The sequence below is a fragment of the Artemia franciscana genome, unplaced genomic scaffold (assembly GCF_032884065.1).
Source record: "Artemia franciscana unplaced genomic scaffold, ASM3288406v1 PGA_scaffold_1180, whole genome shotgun sequence".
Classification (NCBI taxonomy): Eukaryota; Metazoa; Arthropoda; class Branchiopoda; order Anostraca; family Artemiidae; genus Artemia; species Artemia franciscana.
Window position 1 is genome coordinate 1,299,760 of NW_027062618.1, and position 21,998 is coordinate 1,321,757.

Genomic DNA, 21,998 nt, shown 5'->3' on the forward strand with positions numbered 1-21,998 from the left:
TTCAATAGCAAAAGTCTACTTGTTCCTTCAATAGCGCCGCCTAAGCAACTGTCTTAAAGACTAATTTTAAAGTTAGTCTTTGATTGGTCTATGTCCAAAGTCCCTTCAAATGTTTTCGGCCTCAGCTCCATTATACAGTTCAACTGTCTTTCTCTTTCAAGTGCATCAATGACACCAATGTACTTGCTCCTTCAAGAGCGCCGCACAAACGACTGACTTGAATCAAAGACTTTAGCCATAAAATCTAGTCTAAGATGGTGTTTTTTAGACAGCAATAGCACTAAAATGCAAAAGTAACTATTATACAACGTGTTTTGGGCTCAAACAACAGCTAAATTATACTTGAAAGGGAAAAGTTGACAGTCAAAATGTCAAATTAATAGCATTATAACTTTCTGAACAGAGTTTCGAGCATTTGCTTTGATAGCCCTGAAAAGGGCTGTTTGATACTGTAGGATAGACCTATTGCACACATTACTTTTTAGCTGGTTTCTTAGCCACTGACTTTTTAGATGCCACTTTCTTGGCGGGAGCTTTCTTGACTGATGGCCCCTTCTTAGGTATCGACTTCTTTGCTGCTACTGCTTTTTTGGCAACAGTGGGTTTCTTGAAAGTCTTTACAGGTTTCTTGCTACCAGCCATTGGCTTGGTAGCCTTTTTGGATGAAGTTGACTTTTTAACTGCAGTAGGTTTGGCTGTTTTCTTGACTGAGGTCTTCTTAGCTGTGGGCTTGGTAGGCTTTACAGCCTTGGGGTTTTCGGCCTTGATAGGCTTTGCAAGCTTGAAAGAACCAGTTACGCCAGTACCTTTGGGATTTATAACAATTCCATTTGCAAGGCAGCGCTTCAAAGCTTGCTTAAGATGCATATTCACAACTTTGGCATCATTGCCAACCTGAAAATTGGCCATTATGTATTTGAGAATGGCCTGACGGCTAGATCCCCCGCGTTCTTTCAGGTCAGCAATGGATTTGGTGATCATTTCGGTGTATTTTGGGTGGTTTGCTGATGCCGTGGCTTTTTTATCCCCTTTAGGTTTTGCAACCTTAGCTGGTTTTGGAGCCTTTGCTTTCTTTTCCTTCTTGGCTGGTGAAGCCATGCTCTGGGATTCTACAGATGTTGGTGCCACTTGAGCTTCAACTTCAGACATTTCCAATTCTTTTCTAACTTTTCTCTATCACTAGCGCGACTGAATATCCAATACATGTTTATTTTCAAAGTTTTACAATTGTACTTTGGAAACCGCCGTACCCGGGTTAACATTATTCTCTGTGCGCGAGCTAAGGAATTTCGGCCGTGCTTGTGTTTGTTTGTAATGGCTTTATTCAAATTTTCGACTAGGAGGTAAGCTTTTGGGGTATGAAACCTATACTAAAGGATAGACAGGTCATTTTTCTACAAGAAGACATTTTTTTTAGCGCTTCATTTGTGCTAATTTGCCAGCAAATGGGCAGAGAACAGTGGAAATCCGTCAAAACTAGTGTTCAATCTCAATAAACACCTTTTTGCTAGGAATTTATATCCTCGATGTCCACTTTTTATTTTTTATTAGTGAAATCCAGTACAAGAGCTTTCAGAGAATGTAACATAGATGCATGTGTGTTTGCAAAATCGTATTCAAATTAATTCCGAAACTCCAGCTAAAAACACAGAAGATAAAGCAATTAGAAACGACACCTAAATTTGAGGCTTAAAGTGTCAAACTCGTATTTTAATGAAAATAAATTTCATTTTATTCTAAATTTATATTTAAAAAGACAAGAATAACATTGTAAGGTTTCCGAGATGCGGAGGGTTGGGAGCGGAAGTGAACCGTTTTTATTTGTTTTAATCACAGCCTATAGAAAAGTTCAATATACATAACACTTAAAACAAAATTATTTGCAACCTGAGAAATGTCCCTTTCTACAGTGTATTTTCAATTTTGCTTAATATCCAACAATAGAAAGCACAAATTAGCCTAATTGTGAAAAAAAAAAATGACACAATTACAATCATTAGATTTATATGAATAAGTAAGGAAAGAATGTATGCCTTTTAGATTTTGATATCTAAATCTCTAGTGATGTTTGACACATTTACAATCATTAGATTTATATGAATAAGCAAGTAAAGAATGTCTGCCTGCCTTGTAGATTTTGATATCTAAATCTCCTTTGATAGTAGTACAGGAAGGATATGAGGTGGACAAGGAGGCTTCAAAAAACAAGCATCTCAGAATTTCTTTTTTTTTATGCTTTTTAAACAGAATCCCTTTAGAACAACAGATTTCAACAAAAGAAGAGTCAAAGGAACTTGGATGCATTTTTTTTTTATCTCATTTTTTGAAACAAAGGCTTTTATTACTTATAGTCATGTATTTCAAAAAGCCAAAGGTACTGAAATTTTGAGGCTTTTGTGTCAAATTTGTATTCTAATAAAAACAAATTTTACTTTATTTTAGCATTATATTTAAAAAAAATGAAAATGGCATTGTAATTTTTTTTAGATGTGGGGGGGGGGAGGCAAAGTTGAAACAAACCGCTTTCATTTATTTCGATCATAGGCTATCTGAAAGTTTATTATACTTTCCAGTCAAAAAGGAATTATTTTAAACCGGAGAAATGTCCCCCTTTCTGCAGTTTTCGAGTTTTGCTTAAAAACGAACATAGAAATCATAAATTAAATTAAAAAACAAAAACAAAAAAAAAAACTCAAAAAGTTAACTGACAAATGGCAAAATTTTTTTGCAAAAGTTAAAAACGCAAAACAAACTGTTGTTATATGATCACAAATAAAATATTATCACAAATAACTGCTATGTAATCCACAAATAAAATCATTTTTATAGGCTTATGGCGTCTTTTATTTCAAAAGACCAAAAGCAGTGTTGGAACAAACTAATATGTTCAATGCTTAGCATTGAAATGCAATATATTTCAACGGTGAATACCAGCTAAAAGTCCGTTTGCTGTTGTTTTTCCACCTCTAAATTAAAGAGCAGGATTGTATTCTATCCCCCTTTATATGTATCATTTTGATGGACTTCGTCTTAAGGAGCACAGGAAAGGCAATTGGAGACCATGGAATCAAATGGGGAGGAAGAACGCTCCTGGACTTAGATTATGCTGATGATTTAAGCATATTAGATGAAAGTGTGAGCAAAATGAATGAATTTTTAGAGGTTTTACGAGTTCAGGGTGCTAAAATAGGCTTGAAAATTAATGTTAAGAAGACTAAGTCACTAAGGCTATAGGAATAAGTGAAGATGAACAGGTGACATTAGGTAACGAAAAGATTGAACAGGTTGGGAGCTTCAGTTACCTAGGTAGTATTATTAGTAAAGATGGTGGGAGCAGTGAAGATGTTAAAAATAGAATAGCTAGGGCCCAGGGTGTTTTTTCACAGTTAAAAAAAGTTTGGAAGAATAGAAAGATAAGTCTACAAACCAAGATTAGAATATTGAAAGCTACAGTGATGACAGTGGTCAAATATGGCTCTGAAGCATGGGCACTCCGAAAAGCAGATGAAAATTTACTAGATGTTTTCCAGAGAAATTGGCTACGGATTGTTCTGGGTACCCGGCTGACTGACCGTATTTCAAACAGTAGGCTGTACGAAAAGTGTGGTTCAATCCCGCTTTCTGGGGCTATAATGAAAGAAAGGTTGAGATGGCTAGGCCACGTTCTACGGATGAAGGATGACAGATTACCGAAGATTGTCCTTTTTGGCCAACAGTCTGGGGCTACACGGAAAGCAGGTCGTCCTTGTCTGGGTTGGGAGTGATGTCATAAATAAAGATTTAAAGGAAATGGGAACTTCCTGGGAGGGTGTAAAGAGGGAGGTTTTAAATAGATTAGGTTGGAGAAGGAGCGTGCGTAGCTGTGTTGGCCTCAGGCGGCTTGGTGCTGCAGTGAGTTATTAGTAGTAGTAGTAAATTAAAGTCCATCGGATGCCTTTTGTTATGGTTTGAAACTCATGATTTTGGGCTTCATTCTCAGAGTCAGTTTACAAGGAAATTCATTTGCTATCTAAACTGTTGCCAGCTTTTCATACTTGTTTATTAACTGCAAATAACTAATGCAATAATATACTTGTGTCCAAACTATAAGGTCCAGCGGCAATTTAGTAAGAGTAGGAACACATTTTCCTCCGTTCCTACTATCTTCATTCCAACATGATAAAATAGGCTTGTGCAGTTGAATAGCAACAACTATTTCCTTGAATAATCCCATGATGAGAATAAACAACTTTATTCAAATATGCAAGGAAAAGCTAAATACAATAAAATAGCAATGGTAATTTGTTTGCAGAATACGAGTCAGATATTGCACCTGAGACGAAAAGAAAAAAAAAAGTATTTACCGACATTTTAAATGCACAATATAAAAAAGGCTCATAGAACCGGGGCTAGAAAGTGTTTAAAGATTTGTTGGCCTTTAAAAAGGCCGTTGGGTTTGGGGACAGTTCAAAAGGCATTTGGAAATCATTAACCACCAAAGCCATACAATGTACGACCTTGACGCTTCAGAGCGTAGACTACATCCATAGCAGTTACAGTCTTTCTCTTGGCATGTTCTGTGTAGGTGACAGCATCGCGAATAACATTTTCTAGAAAAACTTTAAGAACACCTCTGGTTTCCTCGTAAATTAGGCCAGATATACGTTTTACACCACCACGGCGAGCCAGTCTTCTAATTGCTGGCTTTGTGATACCCTGGATATTGTCACGAAGAACTTTGCGATGACGTTTTGCGCCTCCTTTTCCAAGCCCCTTTCCTCCTTTTCCTCTTCCTGTCATATTTAATACGATACCGTAGCAATCAACTGTAAAGTTTTTGACAAACTAACAAGTTTCTTGAAAGCCCGTTTAATTTATATTACCAAAGGCTTTCCCCACAAATTGTTACTCTATCGCGCGGCTGGCGCTCAATATAAATATAGACACTAGATATCTGTTCCTTTGTTCATTCTTTTCAAGAGAGGCAATCTATCAACATGGCTAGGACAAAACAAACTGCGAGAAAATCAACTGGTGGAAAGGCACCTAGGAAGCAGCTTGCGACCAAGGCTGCACGTAAGTCGGCTCCTGCTACTGGTGGGGTAAAAAAACCACACAGATACAGGCCCGGAACCGTAGCCCTGAGAGAGATTCGTCGTTATCAAAAGAGTACCGAACTCTTAATAAGGAAATTGCCCTTCCAGAGACTTGTGCGAGAGATTGCCCAGGATTTCAAAACTGACTTGAGGTTCCAGAGTTCGGCTGTGATGGCCCTACAAGAAGCCAGCGAGGCGTATCTAGTTGGACTTTTTGAAGATACCAACTTGTGTGCCATTCACGCCAAGAGGGTGACCATCATGCCAAAAGATATTCAACTTGCCCGTCGTATCCGTGGCGAGAGAGCTTAAGTACCCTAATTTCTATGCAATTGCATCTTAACCAACGGCCCTTTTAAGGGCCACTAGATGGTTTAAACAAACACGCAAAATAGCGTTAAACAGCCTAGTGTTCCGTGACAAAAAAGGTATGAGTCAAGGGCCTGTTGATCCGAAAGATCTAATGAAAAGGAAACACGTCAAAATGCCAATTTAGGCCAGCCTAATAAATCCAAAAATATCCAAAAAATGAATAGCTCCCAATTGGACCCAACAAGCCTATGAAAATGCTTTTGATGGAATGTCATGAAAAAGACGGAGGCCCCGTTTTCTAATTCTCTTTGACTATTACGTCGATAATATATTACTTTGTATACAACAAGCAAATTGAGCGTTGTCTTTGAAACAGGGGACTTTTTTTTTTTTTTTTCGTATTAGGGTTTAGTATGGGTTCTTGTTTACCTGAAATTTAGCAAATCTAAGCCAGGAACAGTAAAAGCAATTTGAGAGCAGAGCATTTAGAATAAGGTGGTAGCCCTTAAAAGGGCTGTTTGGGAGGGCCCGGCTGATTGGGCGCTAATAGACAGGGAAAACACTTCTTATTTGGAGCTTGTGTATTTTGTTACAGCTTTAGTGCCTTCACTAACAGCATGCTTGGCAAGTTCTCCGGGTAGGAGCAGCCTCACAGCAGTTTGAACCTCTCTGCTAGTGATGGTGGACCTCTTGTTGTAGTGAGCTAGACGAGAGGCTTCCGCAGCAATCCTTTCAAAGATATCGTTGACAAAGCTATTCATGATGCTCATTGCCTTGCTAGAAACACCAGTGTCGGGATGCACTTGCTTGAGAACTTTGTAAATGTAAATGGCGTAGCTTTCCTTCCTCTTTCGTTTCCTTTTCTTATCAGTTTTACTAATGTTTTTCTGCGCCTTACCAGCTTTCTTTGCTGCTTTTCCTGAAGTTTTTGGAGCCATTGTTAATAGATTCTTTAACAGAATCCAATAATCAAATGAATAGCGTTTCCAGAACTCGACCCGTTTATATACCAACTACAGTTCGCGCGCAATTCTTTTCTCAGAGGAACTCAGTTCGCTGGCTGGAGTATAAATTGTTTGCGCATTCAAAAACAGACATCATTTTCAATTTGTTTGTGTTTAAAGAATCTCAAGGAATTTCGTAACCTAGAAACCATGTCAGGAAGAGGAAAGGGTGGAAAAGTGAAGGGAAAGGCAAAGTCCCGTTCAAACAGGGCAGGTCTCCAATTCCCAGTGGGAAGGATCCACCGTCTTCTGAGAAAGGGCAACTATGCGGAGCGAGTTGGTGCAGGCGCACCCGTTTACCTTGCAGCGGTGATGGAGTATTTGGCTGCCGAGGTCCTTGAGCTTGCTGGTAATGCTGCACGAGATAACAAAAAAACTCGTATCATTCCTCGTCACCTTCAGCTTGCCATTAGAAACGATGAAGAACTCAACAAGCTTCTGTCGGGGGTCACCATTGCCCAAGGAGGCGTTTTGCCCAATATTCAAGCAGTCCTTCTACCAAAGAAGACTGAAAAACCGGCAAAGGCTTAAATGAATCTAATTTTTAGCTCCAGGCCCAACCCCCAAATTAACCAACAGCCCTTTTAAGGGCTACAAATTAATTGAATTGCTCTATAGCATGTGACCATCTGGAAAGGACAAAGCTATGAAATTTAGGATACTGAATGTGAAAAGGAAAACTTTCACATTTGCCTACCTAGTAACAACGCGTAAGAATTGACTGGAGGCGGGGGAAACATTTTCCTTGAAAATCGTTAAATTATACCCCAACAAAACATGAATAAATATTTCAAGCTTGCCCTTTTGTTACAAGCAATAAAGTCTGCTTTTACATTGATCTCGTTACAAAGCATAGGACTTGAGAGGAAGCTCATTTTCACCTAAGAAACCAATAGATTATACGCAAAAATTGAGGAACTGTTTTTAAAAATAAACCAAGAGCCTCTAATTCGACTAATCTAAACTAGCCTAGGAAGCCATAGGGTAGTCATCAAAGGTAGAAACATTTGTGCGAGACTTGTCGTTTTTGTTTCAGAAGGAAAAAAGTTAAAAACAAAAAAAACAATGGATAAACATATTTTGATTCTTTCTAAATATTTGTCTACTAAAAACCTTGCTTTATGACTCTAAAATTAGGCATTTTGTTTCTTTTTAGTTTGTGGATCAACATTCATTTTGTTACAAAATCTTTCAGCCAACGGCCATACCACGTTGAAAGTACCCAGTCTCGTCAGATCCTGGAAGTCACACAACGTCGGGCCCGGTCAGTACTTGGATGGGTGACCGCCTGGGAACACCGGGTGCTGTTGACATCTTTTTTTCTTTTTATGTTTTTATTATGATTTCTTTTTATTCAAAGTAAAATAATATTCTTTAACAAACTCGTTTCCTTATTCTAACAACACCAAGATGATTATATTTTATATAAGAGAAAAAAGAGAGACTAAATTGGACATTTCCCTGATTCCATCTATCGGTAATAAATAAATGCGAGTCAACTGTTTTGGCTTAGATGATAAGCAAATAAATGAAGGCGAAAATTGAACAGCCACAACAGTTGACTCACATTTATTTAAGCCAATAAATAAAGTCAAAAATTGTAACCAAAGTGACATTATAAGCCCCCAAGATATTTTAGTTGACCATTCCAGCAACTAAATCAAGTTGAAAGCCACCAAGAAACAGACAGTTTTAAATGGTTAATTCTCCTCTGCCGGAATGGGTTCTTCAGCCCTTGGGGCATCTCCTTGATCGGTCAAATATATTGGGGGCTTATAATGTCACTCTTTGATCCCAATTTTCGACTTTATTTATTGGCTCATTAGCTATGCCAAAACAACAGTTGACTCACACTCATTCCTGATCTCCAAAAAGTTGGCGTGTAATTTAGTATATTTCATTGGGGGCACTTTACCAGTAATTTCTGATAAAAGCTCACTGAACAGTGTATTTATGTCCAAACCGTCTTCATATATTTTTGGGCTCAACTCCATTGTACAGTTCAACTACTTTTGTCTTTCAGTAGCATCTACACCAAAAATTTGCTCATTCCTTCAATAGCGCCGCGTAAACAGCTGACTTAAATCAAAGACTACTTTAAAGTTAGTCTTTGATTTGTCCATGTCCAAATCCTCTTCATATGTTTTCGGGCCCAACTCCTTTCTACAGTTCAAGTTGCCTTGGTCTTTCAATAGCAAAAGTCTACTTGTTCCTTCAATAGCGCCGCCTAAGCAACTGTCTTAAAGACTAACTTTAAAGTTAGTCTTTGATTGGTCTATGTCCAAAGTCCCTTCAAATGTTTTCGGCCTCAGCTCCATTATACAGTTCAACTGTCTTTCTCTTTCAAGTGCATCAATGACACCAATGTACTTCCTCCTTCAAGAGCGCCGCACAAACGACTGACTTGAATCAAAGACTTTAGCCATAAAATCTAGTCTAAGATGGTGTTTTTTAGACAGCAATAGCACTAAAATGCAAAAGTAACTATTATACAACGTGTTTTGGGCTCAAACAACAGCTAAATTATACTTGAAAGGGAAAAGTTGACAGTCAAAATGTCAAATTAATAGCATTATAACTTTCTGAACAGAGTTTCGAGCATTTGCTTTGATAGCCCTGAAAAGGGCTGTTTGATACTGTAGGATAGACCTATTGCACACATTACTTTTTAGCTGGTTTCTTAGCCACTGACTTTTTAGATGCCACTTTCTTGGCGGGAGCTTTCTTGACTGATGGCCCCTTCTTAGGTGTCGACTTCTTTGCTGCTACTGCTTTTTTGGCAACAGTGGGTTTCTTGAAAGTCTTTACAGGTTTCTTGCTACCAGCCATTGGCTTGGTAGCCTTTTTGGATGAAGTTGACTTTTTAACTGCAGTAGGTTTGGCTGTTTTCTTGACTGAGGTCTTCTTAGCTGTGGGCTTGGTAGGCTTTACAGCCTTGGGGTTTTCGGCCTTGATAGGCTTTGCAAGCTTGAAAGAACCAGTTACGCCAGTACCTTTGGGATTTATAACAATTCCATTTGCAAGGCAGCGCTTCAAAGCTTGCTTAAGATGCATATTCACAACTTTGGCATCATTGCCAACCTGAAAATTGGCCATTATGTATTTGAGAATGGCCTGACGGCTAGATCCCCCGCGTTCTTTCAGGTCAGCAATGGATTTGGTGATCATTTCGGTGTATTTTGGGTGGTTTGCTGGTGCCTTGGCTTTTTTATCCCCTTTAGGTTTTGCAACCTTAGCTGGTTTTGGAGCCTTTGCTTTCTTTTCCTTCTTGGCTGGTGAAGCCATGCTCTGGGATTCTACAGATGTTGGTGCCACTTGAGCTTCAACTTCAGACATTTCCAATTCTTTTCTAACTTTTCTCTATCACTAGCGCGACTGAATATCCAATACATGTTTATTTTCAAAGTTTAACAATTGTACTTTGGAAACCGCCGTACCCGGGTTAACATTATTCTCTGTGCGCGAGCTAAGGAATTTCGGCCGTGCTTGTGTTTGTTTGTAATGGCTTTATTCAAATTTTCGACTAGGAGGTAAGCTTTTGGGGTATGAAACCTATACTAAAGGATAGACAGGTCATTTTTCTACAAGAAGACATTTTTTTTAGCGCTTCATTTGTGCTAATTTGCCAGCAAATGGGCAGAGAACAGTGGAAATCCGTCAAAACTAGTGTTCAATCTCAATAAACACCTTTTTGCTAGGAATTTATATCCTCGATGTCCACTTTTTATTTTTTATTAGTGAAATCCAGTACAAGAGCTTTCAGAGAATGTAACATAGATGCATGTGTGATTGCAAAATCGTATTCAAATTAATTCCGAAACTCCAGCTAAAAACACAGAAGATAAAGCAATTAGAAACGACACCTAAATTTGAGGCTTAAAGTGTCAAACTCGTATTTTAATGAAAATAAATTTCATTTTATTCTAAATTTATATTTAAAAAGACAAGAATAACATTGTAAGGTTTCCGAGATGCGGAGGGACTCCTTTGATAGTAGTACAGGAAGGATATGAGGTGGACAAGGAGGCTTCAAAAAACAAGCATCTCAGAATTTCTTTTTTTTTATGCTTTTTAAACAGAATCCCTTTAGAACAACAGATTTCAACAAAAGAAGAGTCAAAGGAACTTGGATGCATTTTTTTTTTATCTCTTTTTTTGAAACAAAGGCTTTTATTACTTATAGTCATGTATTTCAAAAAGCCAAAGGTACTGAAATTTTGAGGCTTTTGTGTCAAATTTGTATTCTAATAAAAACAAATTTTACTTTATTTTAGCATTATATTTAAAAAAAATGAAAATGGCATTTTAATTTTTTTGAGATGTGGGGGGGGGGGAGGCAAAGTTGAAACAAACCGCTTTCATTTATTTCGATCATAGGCTATCTGAAAGTTTATTATACTTTCCAGTCAAAAAGGAATTATTTTAAACCGGAGAAATGTCCCCCTTTCTGCAGTATGTTTTCGAGTTTTGCTTAAAAACGAACATAGAAATCATAAATTAAATTAAAAAACAAAAACAAAAAAAAACTCAAAAAGTTAACTGACAAATGGCAAAAATTTTTTGCAAAAGTTAAAAACGCAAAACAAACTGTTGTTATATGATCACAAATAAAATATTATCACAAATAACTGCTATGTAATCCACAAATAAAATCATTTTTATAGGCTTATGGTGTCTTTTATTTCAAAAGACCAAAAGCAGTGTTGGAACAAACTAATATATTCAATGCTTAGCATTGAAATGCAATATATTTCAACGGTGAACACCAGCTAAAAGTCCGTTTGCTGTTGTTTTTCGACCTCTAAATTAAAGAGCAGGATTGTGTTCTATCCCCCTTTATATGTATCATTTTGATGGACTTCGTCTTAAGGAGCACAGGAAAGGCAATTGGAGACCATGGAATCAAATGGGGAGGAAGAACGCTCCTGGACTTAGATTATGCTGATGATTTAAGCATATTAGATGAAAGTGTGAGCAAAATGAATGAATTTTTAGAGGTTTTACGAGTTCAGGGTGCTAAAATAGGCTTGAAAATTAATGTTAAGAAGACTAAGTCACTAAGGCTATAGGAATAAGTGAAGATGAACAGGTGACATTAGGTAACGAAAAGATTGAACAGGTTGGGAGCTTCAGTTACCTAGGTAGTATTATTAGTAAAGATGGTGGGAGCAGTGAAGATGTTAAAAATAGAATAGCTAGGGCCCAGGGTGTTTTTTCACAGTTAAAAAAAGTTTGGAAGAATAGAAAGATAAGTCTACAAACCAAGATTAGAATATTGAAAGCTACAGTGATGACAGTGGTCAAATATGGCTCTGAAGCATGGGCACTCCGAAAAGCAGATGAAAATTTACTAGATGTTTTCCAGAGAAATTGGCTACGGATTGTTCTGGGTACCCGGCTGACTGACCGTATTTCAAACAGTAGGCTGTACGAAAAGTGTGGTTCAATCCCGCTTTCTGGGGCTATAATGAAAGAAAGGTTGAGATGGCTAGGCCACGTTCTACGGATGAAGGATGACAGATTACCGAAGATTGTCCTTTTTGGCCAACAGTCTGGGGCTACACGGAAAGCAGGTCGTCCTTGTCTGGGTTGGGAGTGATGTCATAAATAAAGATTTAAAGGAAATGGGAACTTCCTGGGAGGGTGTAAAGAGGGAGGTTTTAAATAGATTAGGTTGGAGAAGGAGCGTGCGTAGCTGTGTTGGCCTCAGGCGGCTTCGTGCTGCAGTGAGTTATTAGTAGTAGTAGTAAATTAAAGTCCATCGGATGCCTTTTGTTATGGTTTGAAACTCATGATTTTGGGCTTCATTCTCAGAGTCAGTTTACAAGGAAATTCATTTGCTATCTAAACTGTTGCCAGCTTTTCATACTTGTTTATTAACTGCAAATAACTAATGCAATAATATACTTGTGTCCAAACTATAAGGTCCAGCGGCAATTTAGTAAGAGTAGGAACACATTTTCCTCCGTTCCTACTATCTTCATTCCAACATGATAAAATAGGCTTGTGCAGTTGAATAGCAACAACTATTTCCTTGAATAATCCCATGATGAGAATAAACAACTTTATTCAAATATGCAAGGAAAAGCTAAATACAATAAAATAGCAATGGTAATTTGTTTGCAGAATACGAGTCAGATATTGCACCTGAGACGAAAAGAAAAAAAAAAGTATTTACCGACATTTTAAATGCACAATATAAAAAAGGCTCATAGAACCGGGGCTAGAAAGTGTTTAAAGATTTGTTGGCCTTTAAAAAGGCCGTTGGGTTTGGGGACAGTTCAAAAGGCATTTGGAAATCATTAACCACCAAAGCCATACAATGTACGACCTTGACGCTTCAGAGCGTAGACTACATCCATAGCAGTTACAGTCTTTCTCTTGGCATGTTCTGTGTAGGTGACAGCATCGCGAATAACATTTTCTAGAAAAACTTTAAGAACACCTCTGGTTTCCTCGTAAATTAGGCCAGATATACGTTTTACACCACCACGGCGAGCCAGTCTTCTAATTGCTGGCTTTGTGATACCCTGGATATTGTCACGAAGAACTTTGCGATGACGTTTTGCGCCTCCTTTTCCAAGCCCCTTTCCTCCTTTTCCTCTTCCTGTCATATTTAATACGATACCGTAGCAATCAACTGTAAAGTTTTTGACAAACTAACAAGTTTTCTTGAAAGCCCGTTTAATTTATATTACCAAAGGCCTTCCCCACAAATTGTTACTCTATCGCGCGGCTGGCGCTCAATATAAATATAGACACTAGATATCTGTTCCTTTGTTCATTCTTTTCAAGAGAGGCAATCTATCAACATGGCTAGGACAAAACAAACTGCGAGAAAATCAACTGGTGGAAAGGCACCTAGGAAGCAGCTTGCGACCAAGGCTGCACGTAAGTCGGCTCCTGCTACTGGTGGGGTAAAAAAACCACACAGATACAGGCCCGGAACCGTAGCCCTGAGAGAGATTCGTCGTTATCAAAAGAGTACCGAACTCTTAATAAGGAAATTGCCCTTCCAGAGACTTGTGCGAGAGATTGCCCAGGATTTCAAAACTGACCTGAGGTTCCAGAGTTCGGCTGTGATGGCCCTACAAGAAGCCAGCGAGGCGTATCTAGTTGGACTTTTTGAAGATACCAACTTGTGTGCCATTCACGCCAAGAGGGTGACCATCATGCCAAAAGATATTCAACTTGCCCGTCGTATCCGTGGCGAGAGAGCTTAAGTACCCTAATTTCTATGCAATTGCATCTTAACCAACGGCCCTTTTAAGGGCCACTAGATGGTTTAAACAAACACGCAAAATAGCGTTAAACAGCCTAGTGTTCCGTGACAAAAAAGGTATGAGTCAAGGGCCTGTTGATCCGAAAGATCTAATGAAAAGGAAACACGTCAAAATGCCAATTTAGGCCAGCCTAATAAATCCAAAAATATCCAAAAAATGAATAGCTCCCAATTGGACCCAACAAGCCTATGAAAATACTTTTGATGGAATGTCATGAAAAAGACGGAGGCCCCGTTTTCTAATTCTCTTTGACTATTACGTCGATAATATATTACTTTGTATACAACAAGCAAATTGAGCGTTGTCTTTGAAACAGGGGACTTTTTTTCTTTTTTTTTTTCGTATTAGGGTTTAGTATGGGTTCTTGTTTACCTGAAATTTAGCAAATCAAAGCCAGGAACAGTAAAAGCAATTTGAGAGCAGAGCATTTAGAATAAGGTGGTAGCCCTTAAAAGGGCTGTTTGGGAGGGCCCGGCTGATTGGGCGCTAATAGACAGGGAAAACACCTCTTATTTGGAGCTTGTGTATTTTGTTACAGCTTTGGTGCCTTCACTAACAGCATGCTTGGCAAGTTCTCCGGGTAGGAGCAGCCTCACAGCAGTTTGAACCTCTCTGCTAGTGATGGTGGACCTCTTGTTGTAGTGAGCTAGACGAGAGGCTTCCGCAGCAATCCTTTCAAAGATATCGTTGACAAAGCTATTCATGATGCTCATTGCCTTGCTAGAAACACCAGTGTCGGGATGCACTTGCTTGAGAACTTTGTAAATGTAAATGGCGTAGCTTTCCTTCCTCTTTCGTTTCCTTTTCTTATCAGTTTTACTAATGTTTTTCTGCGCCTTACCAGCTTTCTTTGCTGCTTTTCCTGAAGTTTTTGGAGCCATTGTTAATAGATTCTTTAACAGAATCCAATAATCAAATGAATAGCGTTTCCAGAACTCGACCCGTTTATATACCAACTACAGTTCGCGCGCAATTCTTTTCTCAGAGGAACTCAGTTCGCTGGCTGGAGTATAAATTGTTTGCGCATTCAAAAACAGACATCATTTTCAATTTGTTTGTGTTTAAAGAATCTCAAGGAATTTCGTAACCTAGAAACCATGTCAGGAAGAGGAAAGGGTGGAAAAGTGAAGGGAAAGGCAAAGTCCCGTTCAAACAGGGCAGGTCTCCAATTCCCAGTGGGAAGGATCCACCGTCTTCTGAGAAAGGGCAACTATGCGGAGCGAGTTGGTGCAGGCGCACCCGTTTACCTTGCAGCGGTGATGGAGTATTTGGCTGCCGAGGTCCTTGAGCTTGCTGGTAATGCTGCACGAGATAACAAAAAAACTCGTATCATTCCTCGTCACCTTCAGCTTGCCATTAGAAACGATGAAGAACTCAACAAGCTTCTGTCGGGGGTCACCATTGCCCAAGGAGGCGTTTTGCCCAATATTCAAGCAGTCCTTCTACCAAAGAAGACTGAAAAACCGGCAAAGGCTTAAATGAATCTAATTTTTAGCTCCAGGCCCAACCCCCAAATTAACCAACAGCCCTTTTAAGGGCTACAAATTAATTGAATTGCTCTATAGCATGTGACCATCTGGAAAGGAAAAAGCTATGAAATTTAGGATACTGAATGTGAAAAGGAAAACTTTCACATTTGCCTACCTAGTAACAACGCGTAAGAATTGACTGGAGGCGGGGGAAACATTTTCCTTGAAAATCGTTAAATTATACCCCAACAAAACATGAATAAATATTTCAAGCTTGCCCTTTTGTTACAAGCAATAAAGTCTGCTTTTACATTGATCTCGTTACAAAGCATAGGACTTGAGAGGAAGCTCATTTTCACCTAAGAAACCAATAGATTATACGCAAAAATTGAGGAACTGTTTTTAAAAATAAACCAAGAGCCTCTAATTCGACTAATTTAAACTAGCCTAGGAAGCCATAGGGTAGTCATCAAAGGTAGAAACATTTGTGGGAGACTTGTCGTTTTTGTTTCAGAAGGAAAAAAGTTAAAAACAAAAAAAAACAATGGATAAACATATTTTGATTCTTTCTAAATATTTGTCTACTAAAAACCTTGCTTTATGACTCTAAAATTAGGCATTTTGTTTCTTTTCAGTTTGTGGATCAACATTCATTTCGTTACAAAATCTTTCAGCCAACGGCCATACCACGTTGAAAGTACCCAGTCTCGTCAGATCCTGGAAGTCACACAACGTCGGGCCCGGTCAGTACTTGGATGGGTGACCGCCTGGGAACACCGGGTGCTGTTGACATCTTTTTTTCTTTTTATGTTTTTATTATGATTTCTTTTTATTCAAAGTAAAATAATATTCTTTAACAAACTCGTTTCCTTATTCTAACAACACCAAGATGATTATATTTTATATAAGAGAAAAAAGAGAGACTAAATTGGACATTTCCCTGATTCCATCTATCGGTAATAAATAAATGCGAGTCAACTGTTTTGGCTTAGATGATAAGCAAATAAATGAAGGCGAAAATTGAACAGCCACAACAGTTGACTCACATTTATTTAAGCCAATAAATAAAGTCAAAAATTGTAACCAAAGTGACATTATAAGCCCCCAAGATATTTTAGTTGACCATTCCAGCAACTAAATCAAGTTGAAAGCCACCAAGAAACAGACAGTTTTAAATGGTTAATTCTCCTCTGCCGGAATGGGTTCTTCAGCCCTTGGGGCATCTCCTTGATCGGTCAAATATATTGGGGGCTTATAATGTCACTCTTTGATCCCAATTTTCGACTTTATTTATTGGCTCATTAGCTATGCCAAAACAACAGTTGACTCACACTCATTCCTGATCTCCAAAAAGTTGGCGTGTAATTTAGTATATTTCATTGGGGGCACTTTACCAGTAATTTCTGATAAAAGCTCACTGAACAGTGTATTTATGTCCAAACCGTCTTCATATATTTTTGGGCTCAACTCCATTGTACAGTTCAACTACTTTTGTCTTTCAGTAGCATCTACACCAAAAATTTGCTCATTCCTTCAATAGCGCCGCGTAAACAGCTGACTTAAATCAAAGACTACTTTAAAGTTAGTCTTTGATTTGTCCATGTCCAAATCCTCTTCATATGTTTTCGGGCCCAACTCCTTTCTACAGTTCAAGTTGCCTTGGTCTTTCAATAGCAAAAGTCTACTTGTTCCTTCAATAGCGCCGCCTAAGCAACTGTCTTAAAGACTAACTTTAAAGTTAGTCTTTGATTGGTCTATGTCCAAAGTCCCTTCAAATGTTTTCGGCCTCAGCTCCATTATACAGTTCAACTGCCTTTCTCTTTCAAGTGCATCAATGACACCAATGTACTTGCTCCTTCAAGAGCGCCGCACAAACGACTGACTTGAATCAAAGACTTTAGCCATAAAATCTAGTCTAAGATGGTGTTTTTTAGACAGCAATAGCACTAAAATGCAAAAGTAACTATTATACAACGTGTTTTGGGCTCAAACAACAGCTAAATTATACTTGAAAGGGAAAAGTTGACAGTCAAAATGTCAAATTAATAGCATTATAACTTTCTGAACAGAGTTTCGAGCATTTGCTTTGATAGCCCTGAAAAGGGCTGTTTGATACTGTAGGATAGACCTATTGCACACATTACTTTTTAGCTGGTTTCTTAGCCACTGACTTTTTAGATGCCACTTTCTTGGCGGGAGCTTTCTTGACTGATGGCCCCTTCTTAGGTGTCGACTTCTTTGCTGCTACTGCTTTTTTGGCAACAGTGGGTTTCTTGAAAGTCTTTACAGGTTTCTTGCTACCAGCCATTGGCTTGGTAGCCTTTTTGGATGAAGTTGACTTTTTAACTGCAGTAGGTTTGGCTGTTTTCTTGACTGAGGTCTTCTTAGCTGTGGGCTTGGTAGGCTTTACAGCCTTGGGGTTTTCGGCCTTGATAGGCTTTGCAAGCTTGAAAGAACCAGTTACGCCAGTACCTTTGGGATTTATAACAAGTCCATTTGCAAGGCAGCGCTTCAAAGCTTGCTTAAGATGCATATTCACAACTTTGGCATCATTGCCAACCTGAAAATTGGCCATTATGTATTTGAGAATGGCCTGACGGCTAGATCCCCCGCGTTCTTTCAGGTCAGCAATGGATTTGGTGATCATTTCGGTGTATTTTGGGTGGTTTGCTGGTGCCTTGGCTTTTTTATCCCCTTTAGGTTTTGCAACCTTAGCTGGTTTTGGAGCCTTTGCTTTCTTTTCCTTCTTGGCTGGTGAAGCCATGCTCTGGGATTCTACAGATGTTGGTGCCACTTGAGCTTCAACTTCAGACATTTCCAATTCTTTTCTAACTTTTCTCTATCACTAGCGCGACTGAATATCCAATACATGTTTATTTTCAAAGTTTTACAATTGTACTTTGGAAACCGCCGTACCCGGGTTAACATTATTCTCTGTGCGCGAGCTAAGGAATTTCGGCCGTGCTTGTGTTTGTTTGTAATGGCTTTATTCAAATTTTCGACTAGGAGGTAAGCTTTTGGGGTATGAAACCTATACTAAAGGATAGACAGGTCATTTTTCTACAAGAAGACATTTTTTTTAGCGCTTCATTTGTGCTAATTTGCCAGCAAATGGGCAGAGAACAGTGGAAATCCGTCAAAACTAGTGTTCAATCTCAATAAACACCTTTTTGCTAGGAATTTATATCCTCGATGTCCACTTTTTATTTTTTATTAGTGAAATCCAGTACAAGAGCTTTCAGAGAATGTAACATAGATGCATGCGTGTTTGCAAAATCGTATTCAAATTAATTCCGAAACTCCAGCTAAAAACACAGAAGATAAAGCAATTAGAAACGACACCTAAATTTGAGGCTTAAAGTGTCAAACTCGTATTTTAATGAAAATAAATTTCATTTTATTCTAAATTTATATTTAAAAAGACAAGAATAACATTGTAAGGTTTCCGAGATGCGGAGGGACTCCTTTGATAGTAGTACAGGAAGGATATGAGGTGGACAAGGAGGCTTCAAAAAACAAGCATCTCAGAATTTCTTTTTTTTTATGCTTTTTAAACAGAATCCCTTTAGAACAACAGATTTCAACAAAAGAAGAGTCAAAGGAACTTGGATGCATTTTTTTTTTTATCTCTTTTTTTGAAACAAAGGCTTTTATTACTTATAGTCATGTATTTCAAAAAGCCAAAGGTACTGAAATTTTGAGGCTTTTGTGTCAAATTTGTATTCTAATAAAAACAAATTTTACTTTATTTTAGCATTATATTTAAAAAAAATGAAAATGGCATTGTAATTTTTTTGAGATGTGGGGGGGGGGGGGAGGCAAAGTTGAAACAAACCGCTTTCATTTATTTCGATCATAGGCTATCTGAAAGTTTATTATACTTTCCAGTCAAAAAGGAATTATTTTAAACCGGAGAAATGTCCCCCTTTCTGCAGTATGTTTTCGAGTTTTGCTTAAAAACGAACATAGAAATCATAAATTAAATTAAAAAACAAAAACAAAAAAAACTCAAAAAGTTAACTGACAAATGGCAAAAAATTTTTGCAAAAGTTAAAAACGCAAAACAAACTGTTGTTATATGATCACAAATAAAATATTATCACAAATAACTGCTATGTAATCCACAAATAAAATCATTTTTATAGGCTTATGGCGTCTTTTATTTCAAAAGACCAAAAGCAGTGTTGGAACAAACTAATATGTTCAATGCTTAGCATTGAAATGCAATATATTTCAACGGTGACTACCAGCTAAAAGTCCGTTTGCTGTTGTTTTTCGACCTCTAAATTAAAGAGCAGGGTTGTGTTCTATCCCCCTTTATATGTATCATTTTGATGGACTTCGTCTTAAGGAGCACAGGAAAGGCAATTGGAGACCATGGAATCAAATGGGGAGGAAGAACGCTCCTGGACTTAGATTATGCTGATGATTTAAGCATATTAGATGAAAGTGTGAGCAAAATGAATGAATTTTTAGAGGTTTTACGAGTTCAGGGTGCTAAAATAGGCTTGAAAATTAATGTTAAGAAGACTAAGTCACTAAGGCTATAGGAATAAGTGAAGATGAACAGGTGACATTAGGTAACGAAAAGATTGAACAGGTTGGGAGCTTCAGTTACCTAGGTAGTATTATTAGTAAAGATGGTGGGAGCAGTGAAGATGTTAAAAATAGAATAGCTAGGGCCCAGGGTGTTTTTTCACAGTTAAAAAAAGTTTGGAAGAATAGAAAGATAAGTCTACAAACCAAGATTAGAATATTGAAAGCTACAGTGATGACAGTGGTCAAATATGGCTCTGAAGCATGGGCACTCCGAAAAGCAGATGAAAATTTACTAGATGTTTTCCAGAGAAATTGGCTACGGATTGTTCTGGGTACCCGGCTGACTGACCGTATTTCAAACAGTAGGCTGTACGAAAAGTGTGGTTCAATCCCGCTTTCTGGGGCTATAATGAAAGAAAGGTTGAGATGGCTAGGCCACGTTCTACGGATGAAGGATGACAGATTACCGAAGATTGTCCTTTTTGGCCAACAGTCTGGGGCTACACGGAAAGCAGGTCGTCCTTGTCTGGGTTGGGAGTGATGTCATAAATAAAGATTTAAAGGAAATGGGAACTTCCTGGGAGGGTGTAAAGAGGGAGGTTTTAAATAGATTAGGTTGGAGAAGGAGCGTGCGTAGCTGTGTTGGCCTCAGGCGGCTTGGTGCTGCAGTGAGTTATTAGTAGTAGTAGTAAATTAAAGTCCATCGGATGCCTTTTGTTATGGTTTGAAACTCATGATTTTGGGCTTCATTCTCAGAGTCAGTTTACAAGGAAATTCATTTGCTATCTAAACTGTTGCCAGCTTTTCATACTTGTTTATTAACTGCAAATAACTAATGCAATAATATACTTGTGTCCAAACTATAAGGTCCAGCGGCAATTTAGTAAGAGTAGGAACACATTTTCCTCCGTTCCTACTATCTTCATTCCAACATGATAAAATAGGCTTGTGCAGTTGAATAGCAACAACTATTTCCTTGAATAATCCCATGATGAGAATAAACAACTTTATTCAAATATGCAAGGAAAAGCAAAATACAATAAAATAGCAATGGTAATTTGTTTGCAGAATACGAGTCAGATATTGCACCTGAGACGAAAAGAAAAAAAAAAGTATTTACCGACATTTTAAATGCACAATATAAAAAAGGCTCATAGAACCGGGGCTAGAAAGTGTTTAAAGATTTGTTGGCCTTTAAAAAGGCCGTTGGGTTTGGGGACAGTTCAAAAGGCATTTGGAAATCATTAACCACCAAAGCCATACAATGTACGACCTTGACGCTTCAGAGCGTAGACTACATCCATAGCAGTTACAGTCTTTCTCTTGGCATGTTCTGTGTAGGTGACAGCATCGCGAATAACATTTTCTAGAAAAACTTTAAGAACACCTCTGGTTTCCTCGTAAATTAGGCCAGATATACGTTTTACACCACCACGGCGAGCCAGTCTTCTAATTGCTGGCTTTGTGATACCCTGGATATTGTCACGAAGAACTTTGCGATGACGTTTTGCGCCTCCTTTTCCAAGCCCCTTTCCTCCTTTTCCTCTTCCTGTCATATTTAATACGATACCGTAGCAATCAACTGTAAAGTTTTTGACAAACTAACAAGTTTTCTTGAAAGCCCGTTTCATTTATATTACCAAAGGCTTTCCCCAAAAATTGTTACTCTATCGCGCGGCTGGCGCTCAATATAAATATAGACACTAGATATCTGTTCCTTTGTTCATTCTTTTCAAGAGAGGCAATCTATCAACGTGGCTAGGACAAAACAAACTGCGAGAAAATCAACTGGTGGAAAGGCACCTAGGAAGCAGCTTGCGACCAAGGCTGCACGTAAGTCGGCTCCTGCTACTGGTGGGGTTAAAAAAACCACACAGATACAGGCCCGGAACCGTAGCCCTGAGAGAGATTCGTCGTTATCAAAAGAGTACCGAAACTCTTAATAAGGAAATTGCCCCTTCCAGAGACTTGTGCGAGAGATTGCCCAGGATTTCAAAACTGACTTGAGGTTCCAGAGTTCGGCTGTGATGGCCCTACAAGAAGCCAGCGAGGCGTATCTAGTTGGACTTTTTGAAGATACCAACTTGTGTGCCATTCACGCCAAGAGGGTGACCATCATGCCAAAAGATATTCAACACTACGATATTGGGTAGAATGTAAAATAACAAATCTTATAGTACTACTTTATCTTATTAGTATGTTTCCTTTCGATGTATTCAACCAATGAATATTTACCTTTTGACTCAAAATTTTCAAGCAAATGGTAATCCCCTCTTGATTTATATTTTGTCTCTGATTTCCTAGCTTATATTCAGA

At 38.3% G+C, this 21,998-nt stretch overlaps 12 protein-coding genes and 2 non-coding genes across 14 annotated transcripts; 6 read left to right on the top strand and 8 right to left on the bottom strand.

The window, feature by feature from the left end:
- Positions 1-114: 114 nt before the first annotated feature.
- On the bottom strand, positions 115-2,231 carry LOC136041212 (histone H1-delta-like). The gene has a single exon (XM_065725790.1). It carries the CDS (start codon positions 1,147-1,149, stop codon positions 475-477), a length of 675 nt encoding a protein of 224 aa, XP_065581862.1. The 5' UTR covers positions 1,150-2,231; the 3' UTR covers positions 115-474.
- A 2,179-nt stretch (positions 2,232-4,410) lies between these two features.
- Positions 4,411-4,826, bottom strand: LOC136041221 (histone H4). The gene has a single exon (XM_065725799.1). It carries the CDS (start codon positions 4,777-4,779, stop codon positions 4,468-4,470), a length of 312 nt encoding a protein of 103 aa, XP_065581871.1. The 5' UTR covers positions 4,780-4,826; the 3' UTR covers positions 4,411-4,467.
- A 108-nt stretch (positions 4,827-4,934) lies between these two features.
- LOC136041214 (histone H3) lies at positions 4,935-5,435 on the top strand. The gene has a single exon (XM_065725792.1). It carries the CDS (start codon positions 4,977-4,979, stop codon positions 5,385-5,387), a length of 411 nt encoding a protein of 136 aa, XP_065581864.1. The 5' UTR covers positions 4,935-4,976; the 3' UTR covers positions 5,388-5,435.
- Positions 5,436-5,891: 456 nt separating this feature from the next.
- LOC136041218 (histone H2B) lies at positions 5,892-6,383 on the bottom strand. Its single transcript, XM_065725797.1, has one exon. It carries the CDS (start codon positions 6,323-6,325, stop codon positions 5,954-5,956), a length of 372 nt encoding a protein of 123 aa, XP_065581869.1. The 5' UTR covers positions 6,326-6,383; the 3' UTR covers positions 5,892-5,953.
- A 158-nt stretch (positions 6,384-6,541) lies between these two features.
- Positions 6,542-6,922, top strand: LOC136041255 (histone H2A). The gene has a single exon (XM_065725867.1). It carries the CDS (start codon positions 6,542-6,544, stop codon positions 6,920-6,922), a length of 381 nt encoding a protein of 126 aa, XP_065581939.1.
- Positions 6,923-7,585: 663 nt separating this feature from the next.
- Positions 7,586-7,704, top strand: LOC136041267 (5S ribosomal RNA). The gene has a single exon (XR_010620988.1). It is a non-coding gene; the product is annotated as a 5S ribosomal RNA (ribosomal RNA).
- Positions 7,705-9,007: 1,303 nt separating this feature from the next.
- LOC136041210 (histone H1-delta-like) lies at positions 9,008-9,767 on the bottom strand. The gene has a single exon (XM_065725788.1). It carries the CDS (start codon positions 9,725-9,727, stop codon positions 9,053-9,055), a length of 675 nt encoding a protein of 224 aa, XP_065581860.1. The 5' UTR covers positions 9,728-9,767; the 3' UTR covers positions 9,008-9,052.
- Positions 9,768-12,636: 2,869 nt separating this feature from the next.
- LOC136041223 (histone H4) lies at positions 12,637-13,051 on the bottom strand. Its single transcript, XM_065725801.1, has one exon. It carries the CDS (start codon positions 13,003-13,005, stop codon positions 12,694-12,696), a length of 312 nt encoding a protein of 103 aa, XP_065581873.1. The 5' UTR covers positions 13,006-13,051; the 3' UTR covers positions 12,637-12,693.
- Positions 13,052-13,157: 106 nt separating this feature from the next.
- LOC136041215 (histone H3) lies at positions 13,158-13,666 on the top strand. Its single transcript, XM_065725793.1, has one exon. It carries the CDS (start codon positions 13,204-13,206, stop codon positions 13,612-13,614), a length of 411 nt encoding a protein of 136 aa, XP_065581865.1. The 5' UTR covers positions 13,158-13,203; the 3' UTR covers positions 13,615-13,666.
- A 454-nt stretch (positions 13,667-14,120) lies between these two features.
- On the bottom strand, positions 14,121-14,631 carry LOC136041219 (histone H2B). The gene has a single exon (XM_065725798.1). It carries the CDS (start codon positions 14,553-14,555, stop codon positions 14,184-14,186), a length of 372 nt encoding a protein of 123 aa, XP_065581870.1. The 5' UTR covers positions 14,556-14,631; the 3' UTR covers positions 14,121-14,183.
- Positions 14,632-14,771: 140 nt separating this feature from the next.
- LOC136041256 (histone H2A) lies at positions 14,772-15,152 on the top strand. Its single transcript, XM_065725868.1, has one exon. The coding sequence runs from the start codon at positions 14,772-14,774 to the stop codon at positions 15,150-15,152; it is 381 nt and encodes a 126-aa protein (XP_065581940.1).
- Positions 15,153-15,816: 664 nt separating this feature from the next.
- Positions 15,817-15,935, top strand: LOC136041268 (5S ribosomal RNA). The gene has a single exon (XR_010620989.1). It is a non-coding gene; the product is annotated as a 5S ribosomal RNA (ribosomal RNA).
- A 1,303-nt stretch (positions 15,936-17,238) lies between these two features.
- On the bottom strand, positions 17,239-18,123 carry LOC136041211 (histone H1-delta-like). Its single transcript, XM_065725789.1, has one exon. It carries the CDS (start codon positions 17,956-17,958, stop codon positions 17,284-17,286), a length of 675 nt encoding a protein of 224 aa, XP_065581861.1. The 5' UTR covers positions 17,959-18,123; the 3' UTR covers positions 17,239-17,283.
- A 2,746-nt stretch (positions 18,124-20,869) lies between these two features.
- On the bottom strand, positions 20,870-21,285 carry LOC136041224 (histone H4). The gene has a single exon (XM_065725803.1). It carries the CDS (start codon positions 21,236-21,238, stop codon positions 20,927-20,929), a length of 312 nt encoding a protein of 103 aa, XP_065581875.1. The 5' UTR covers positions 21,239-21,285; the 3' UTR covers positions 20,870-20,926.
- Between the last annotated feature and the right edge of the window lie 713 nt (positions 21,286-21,998).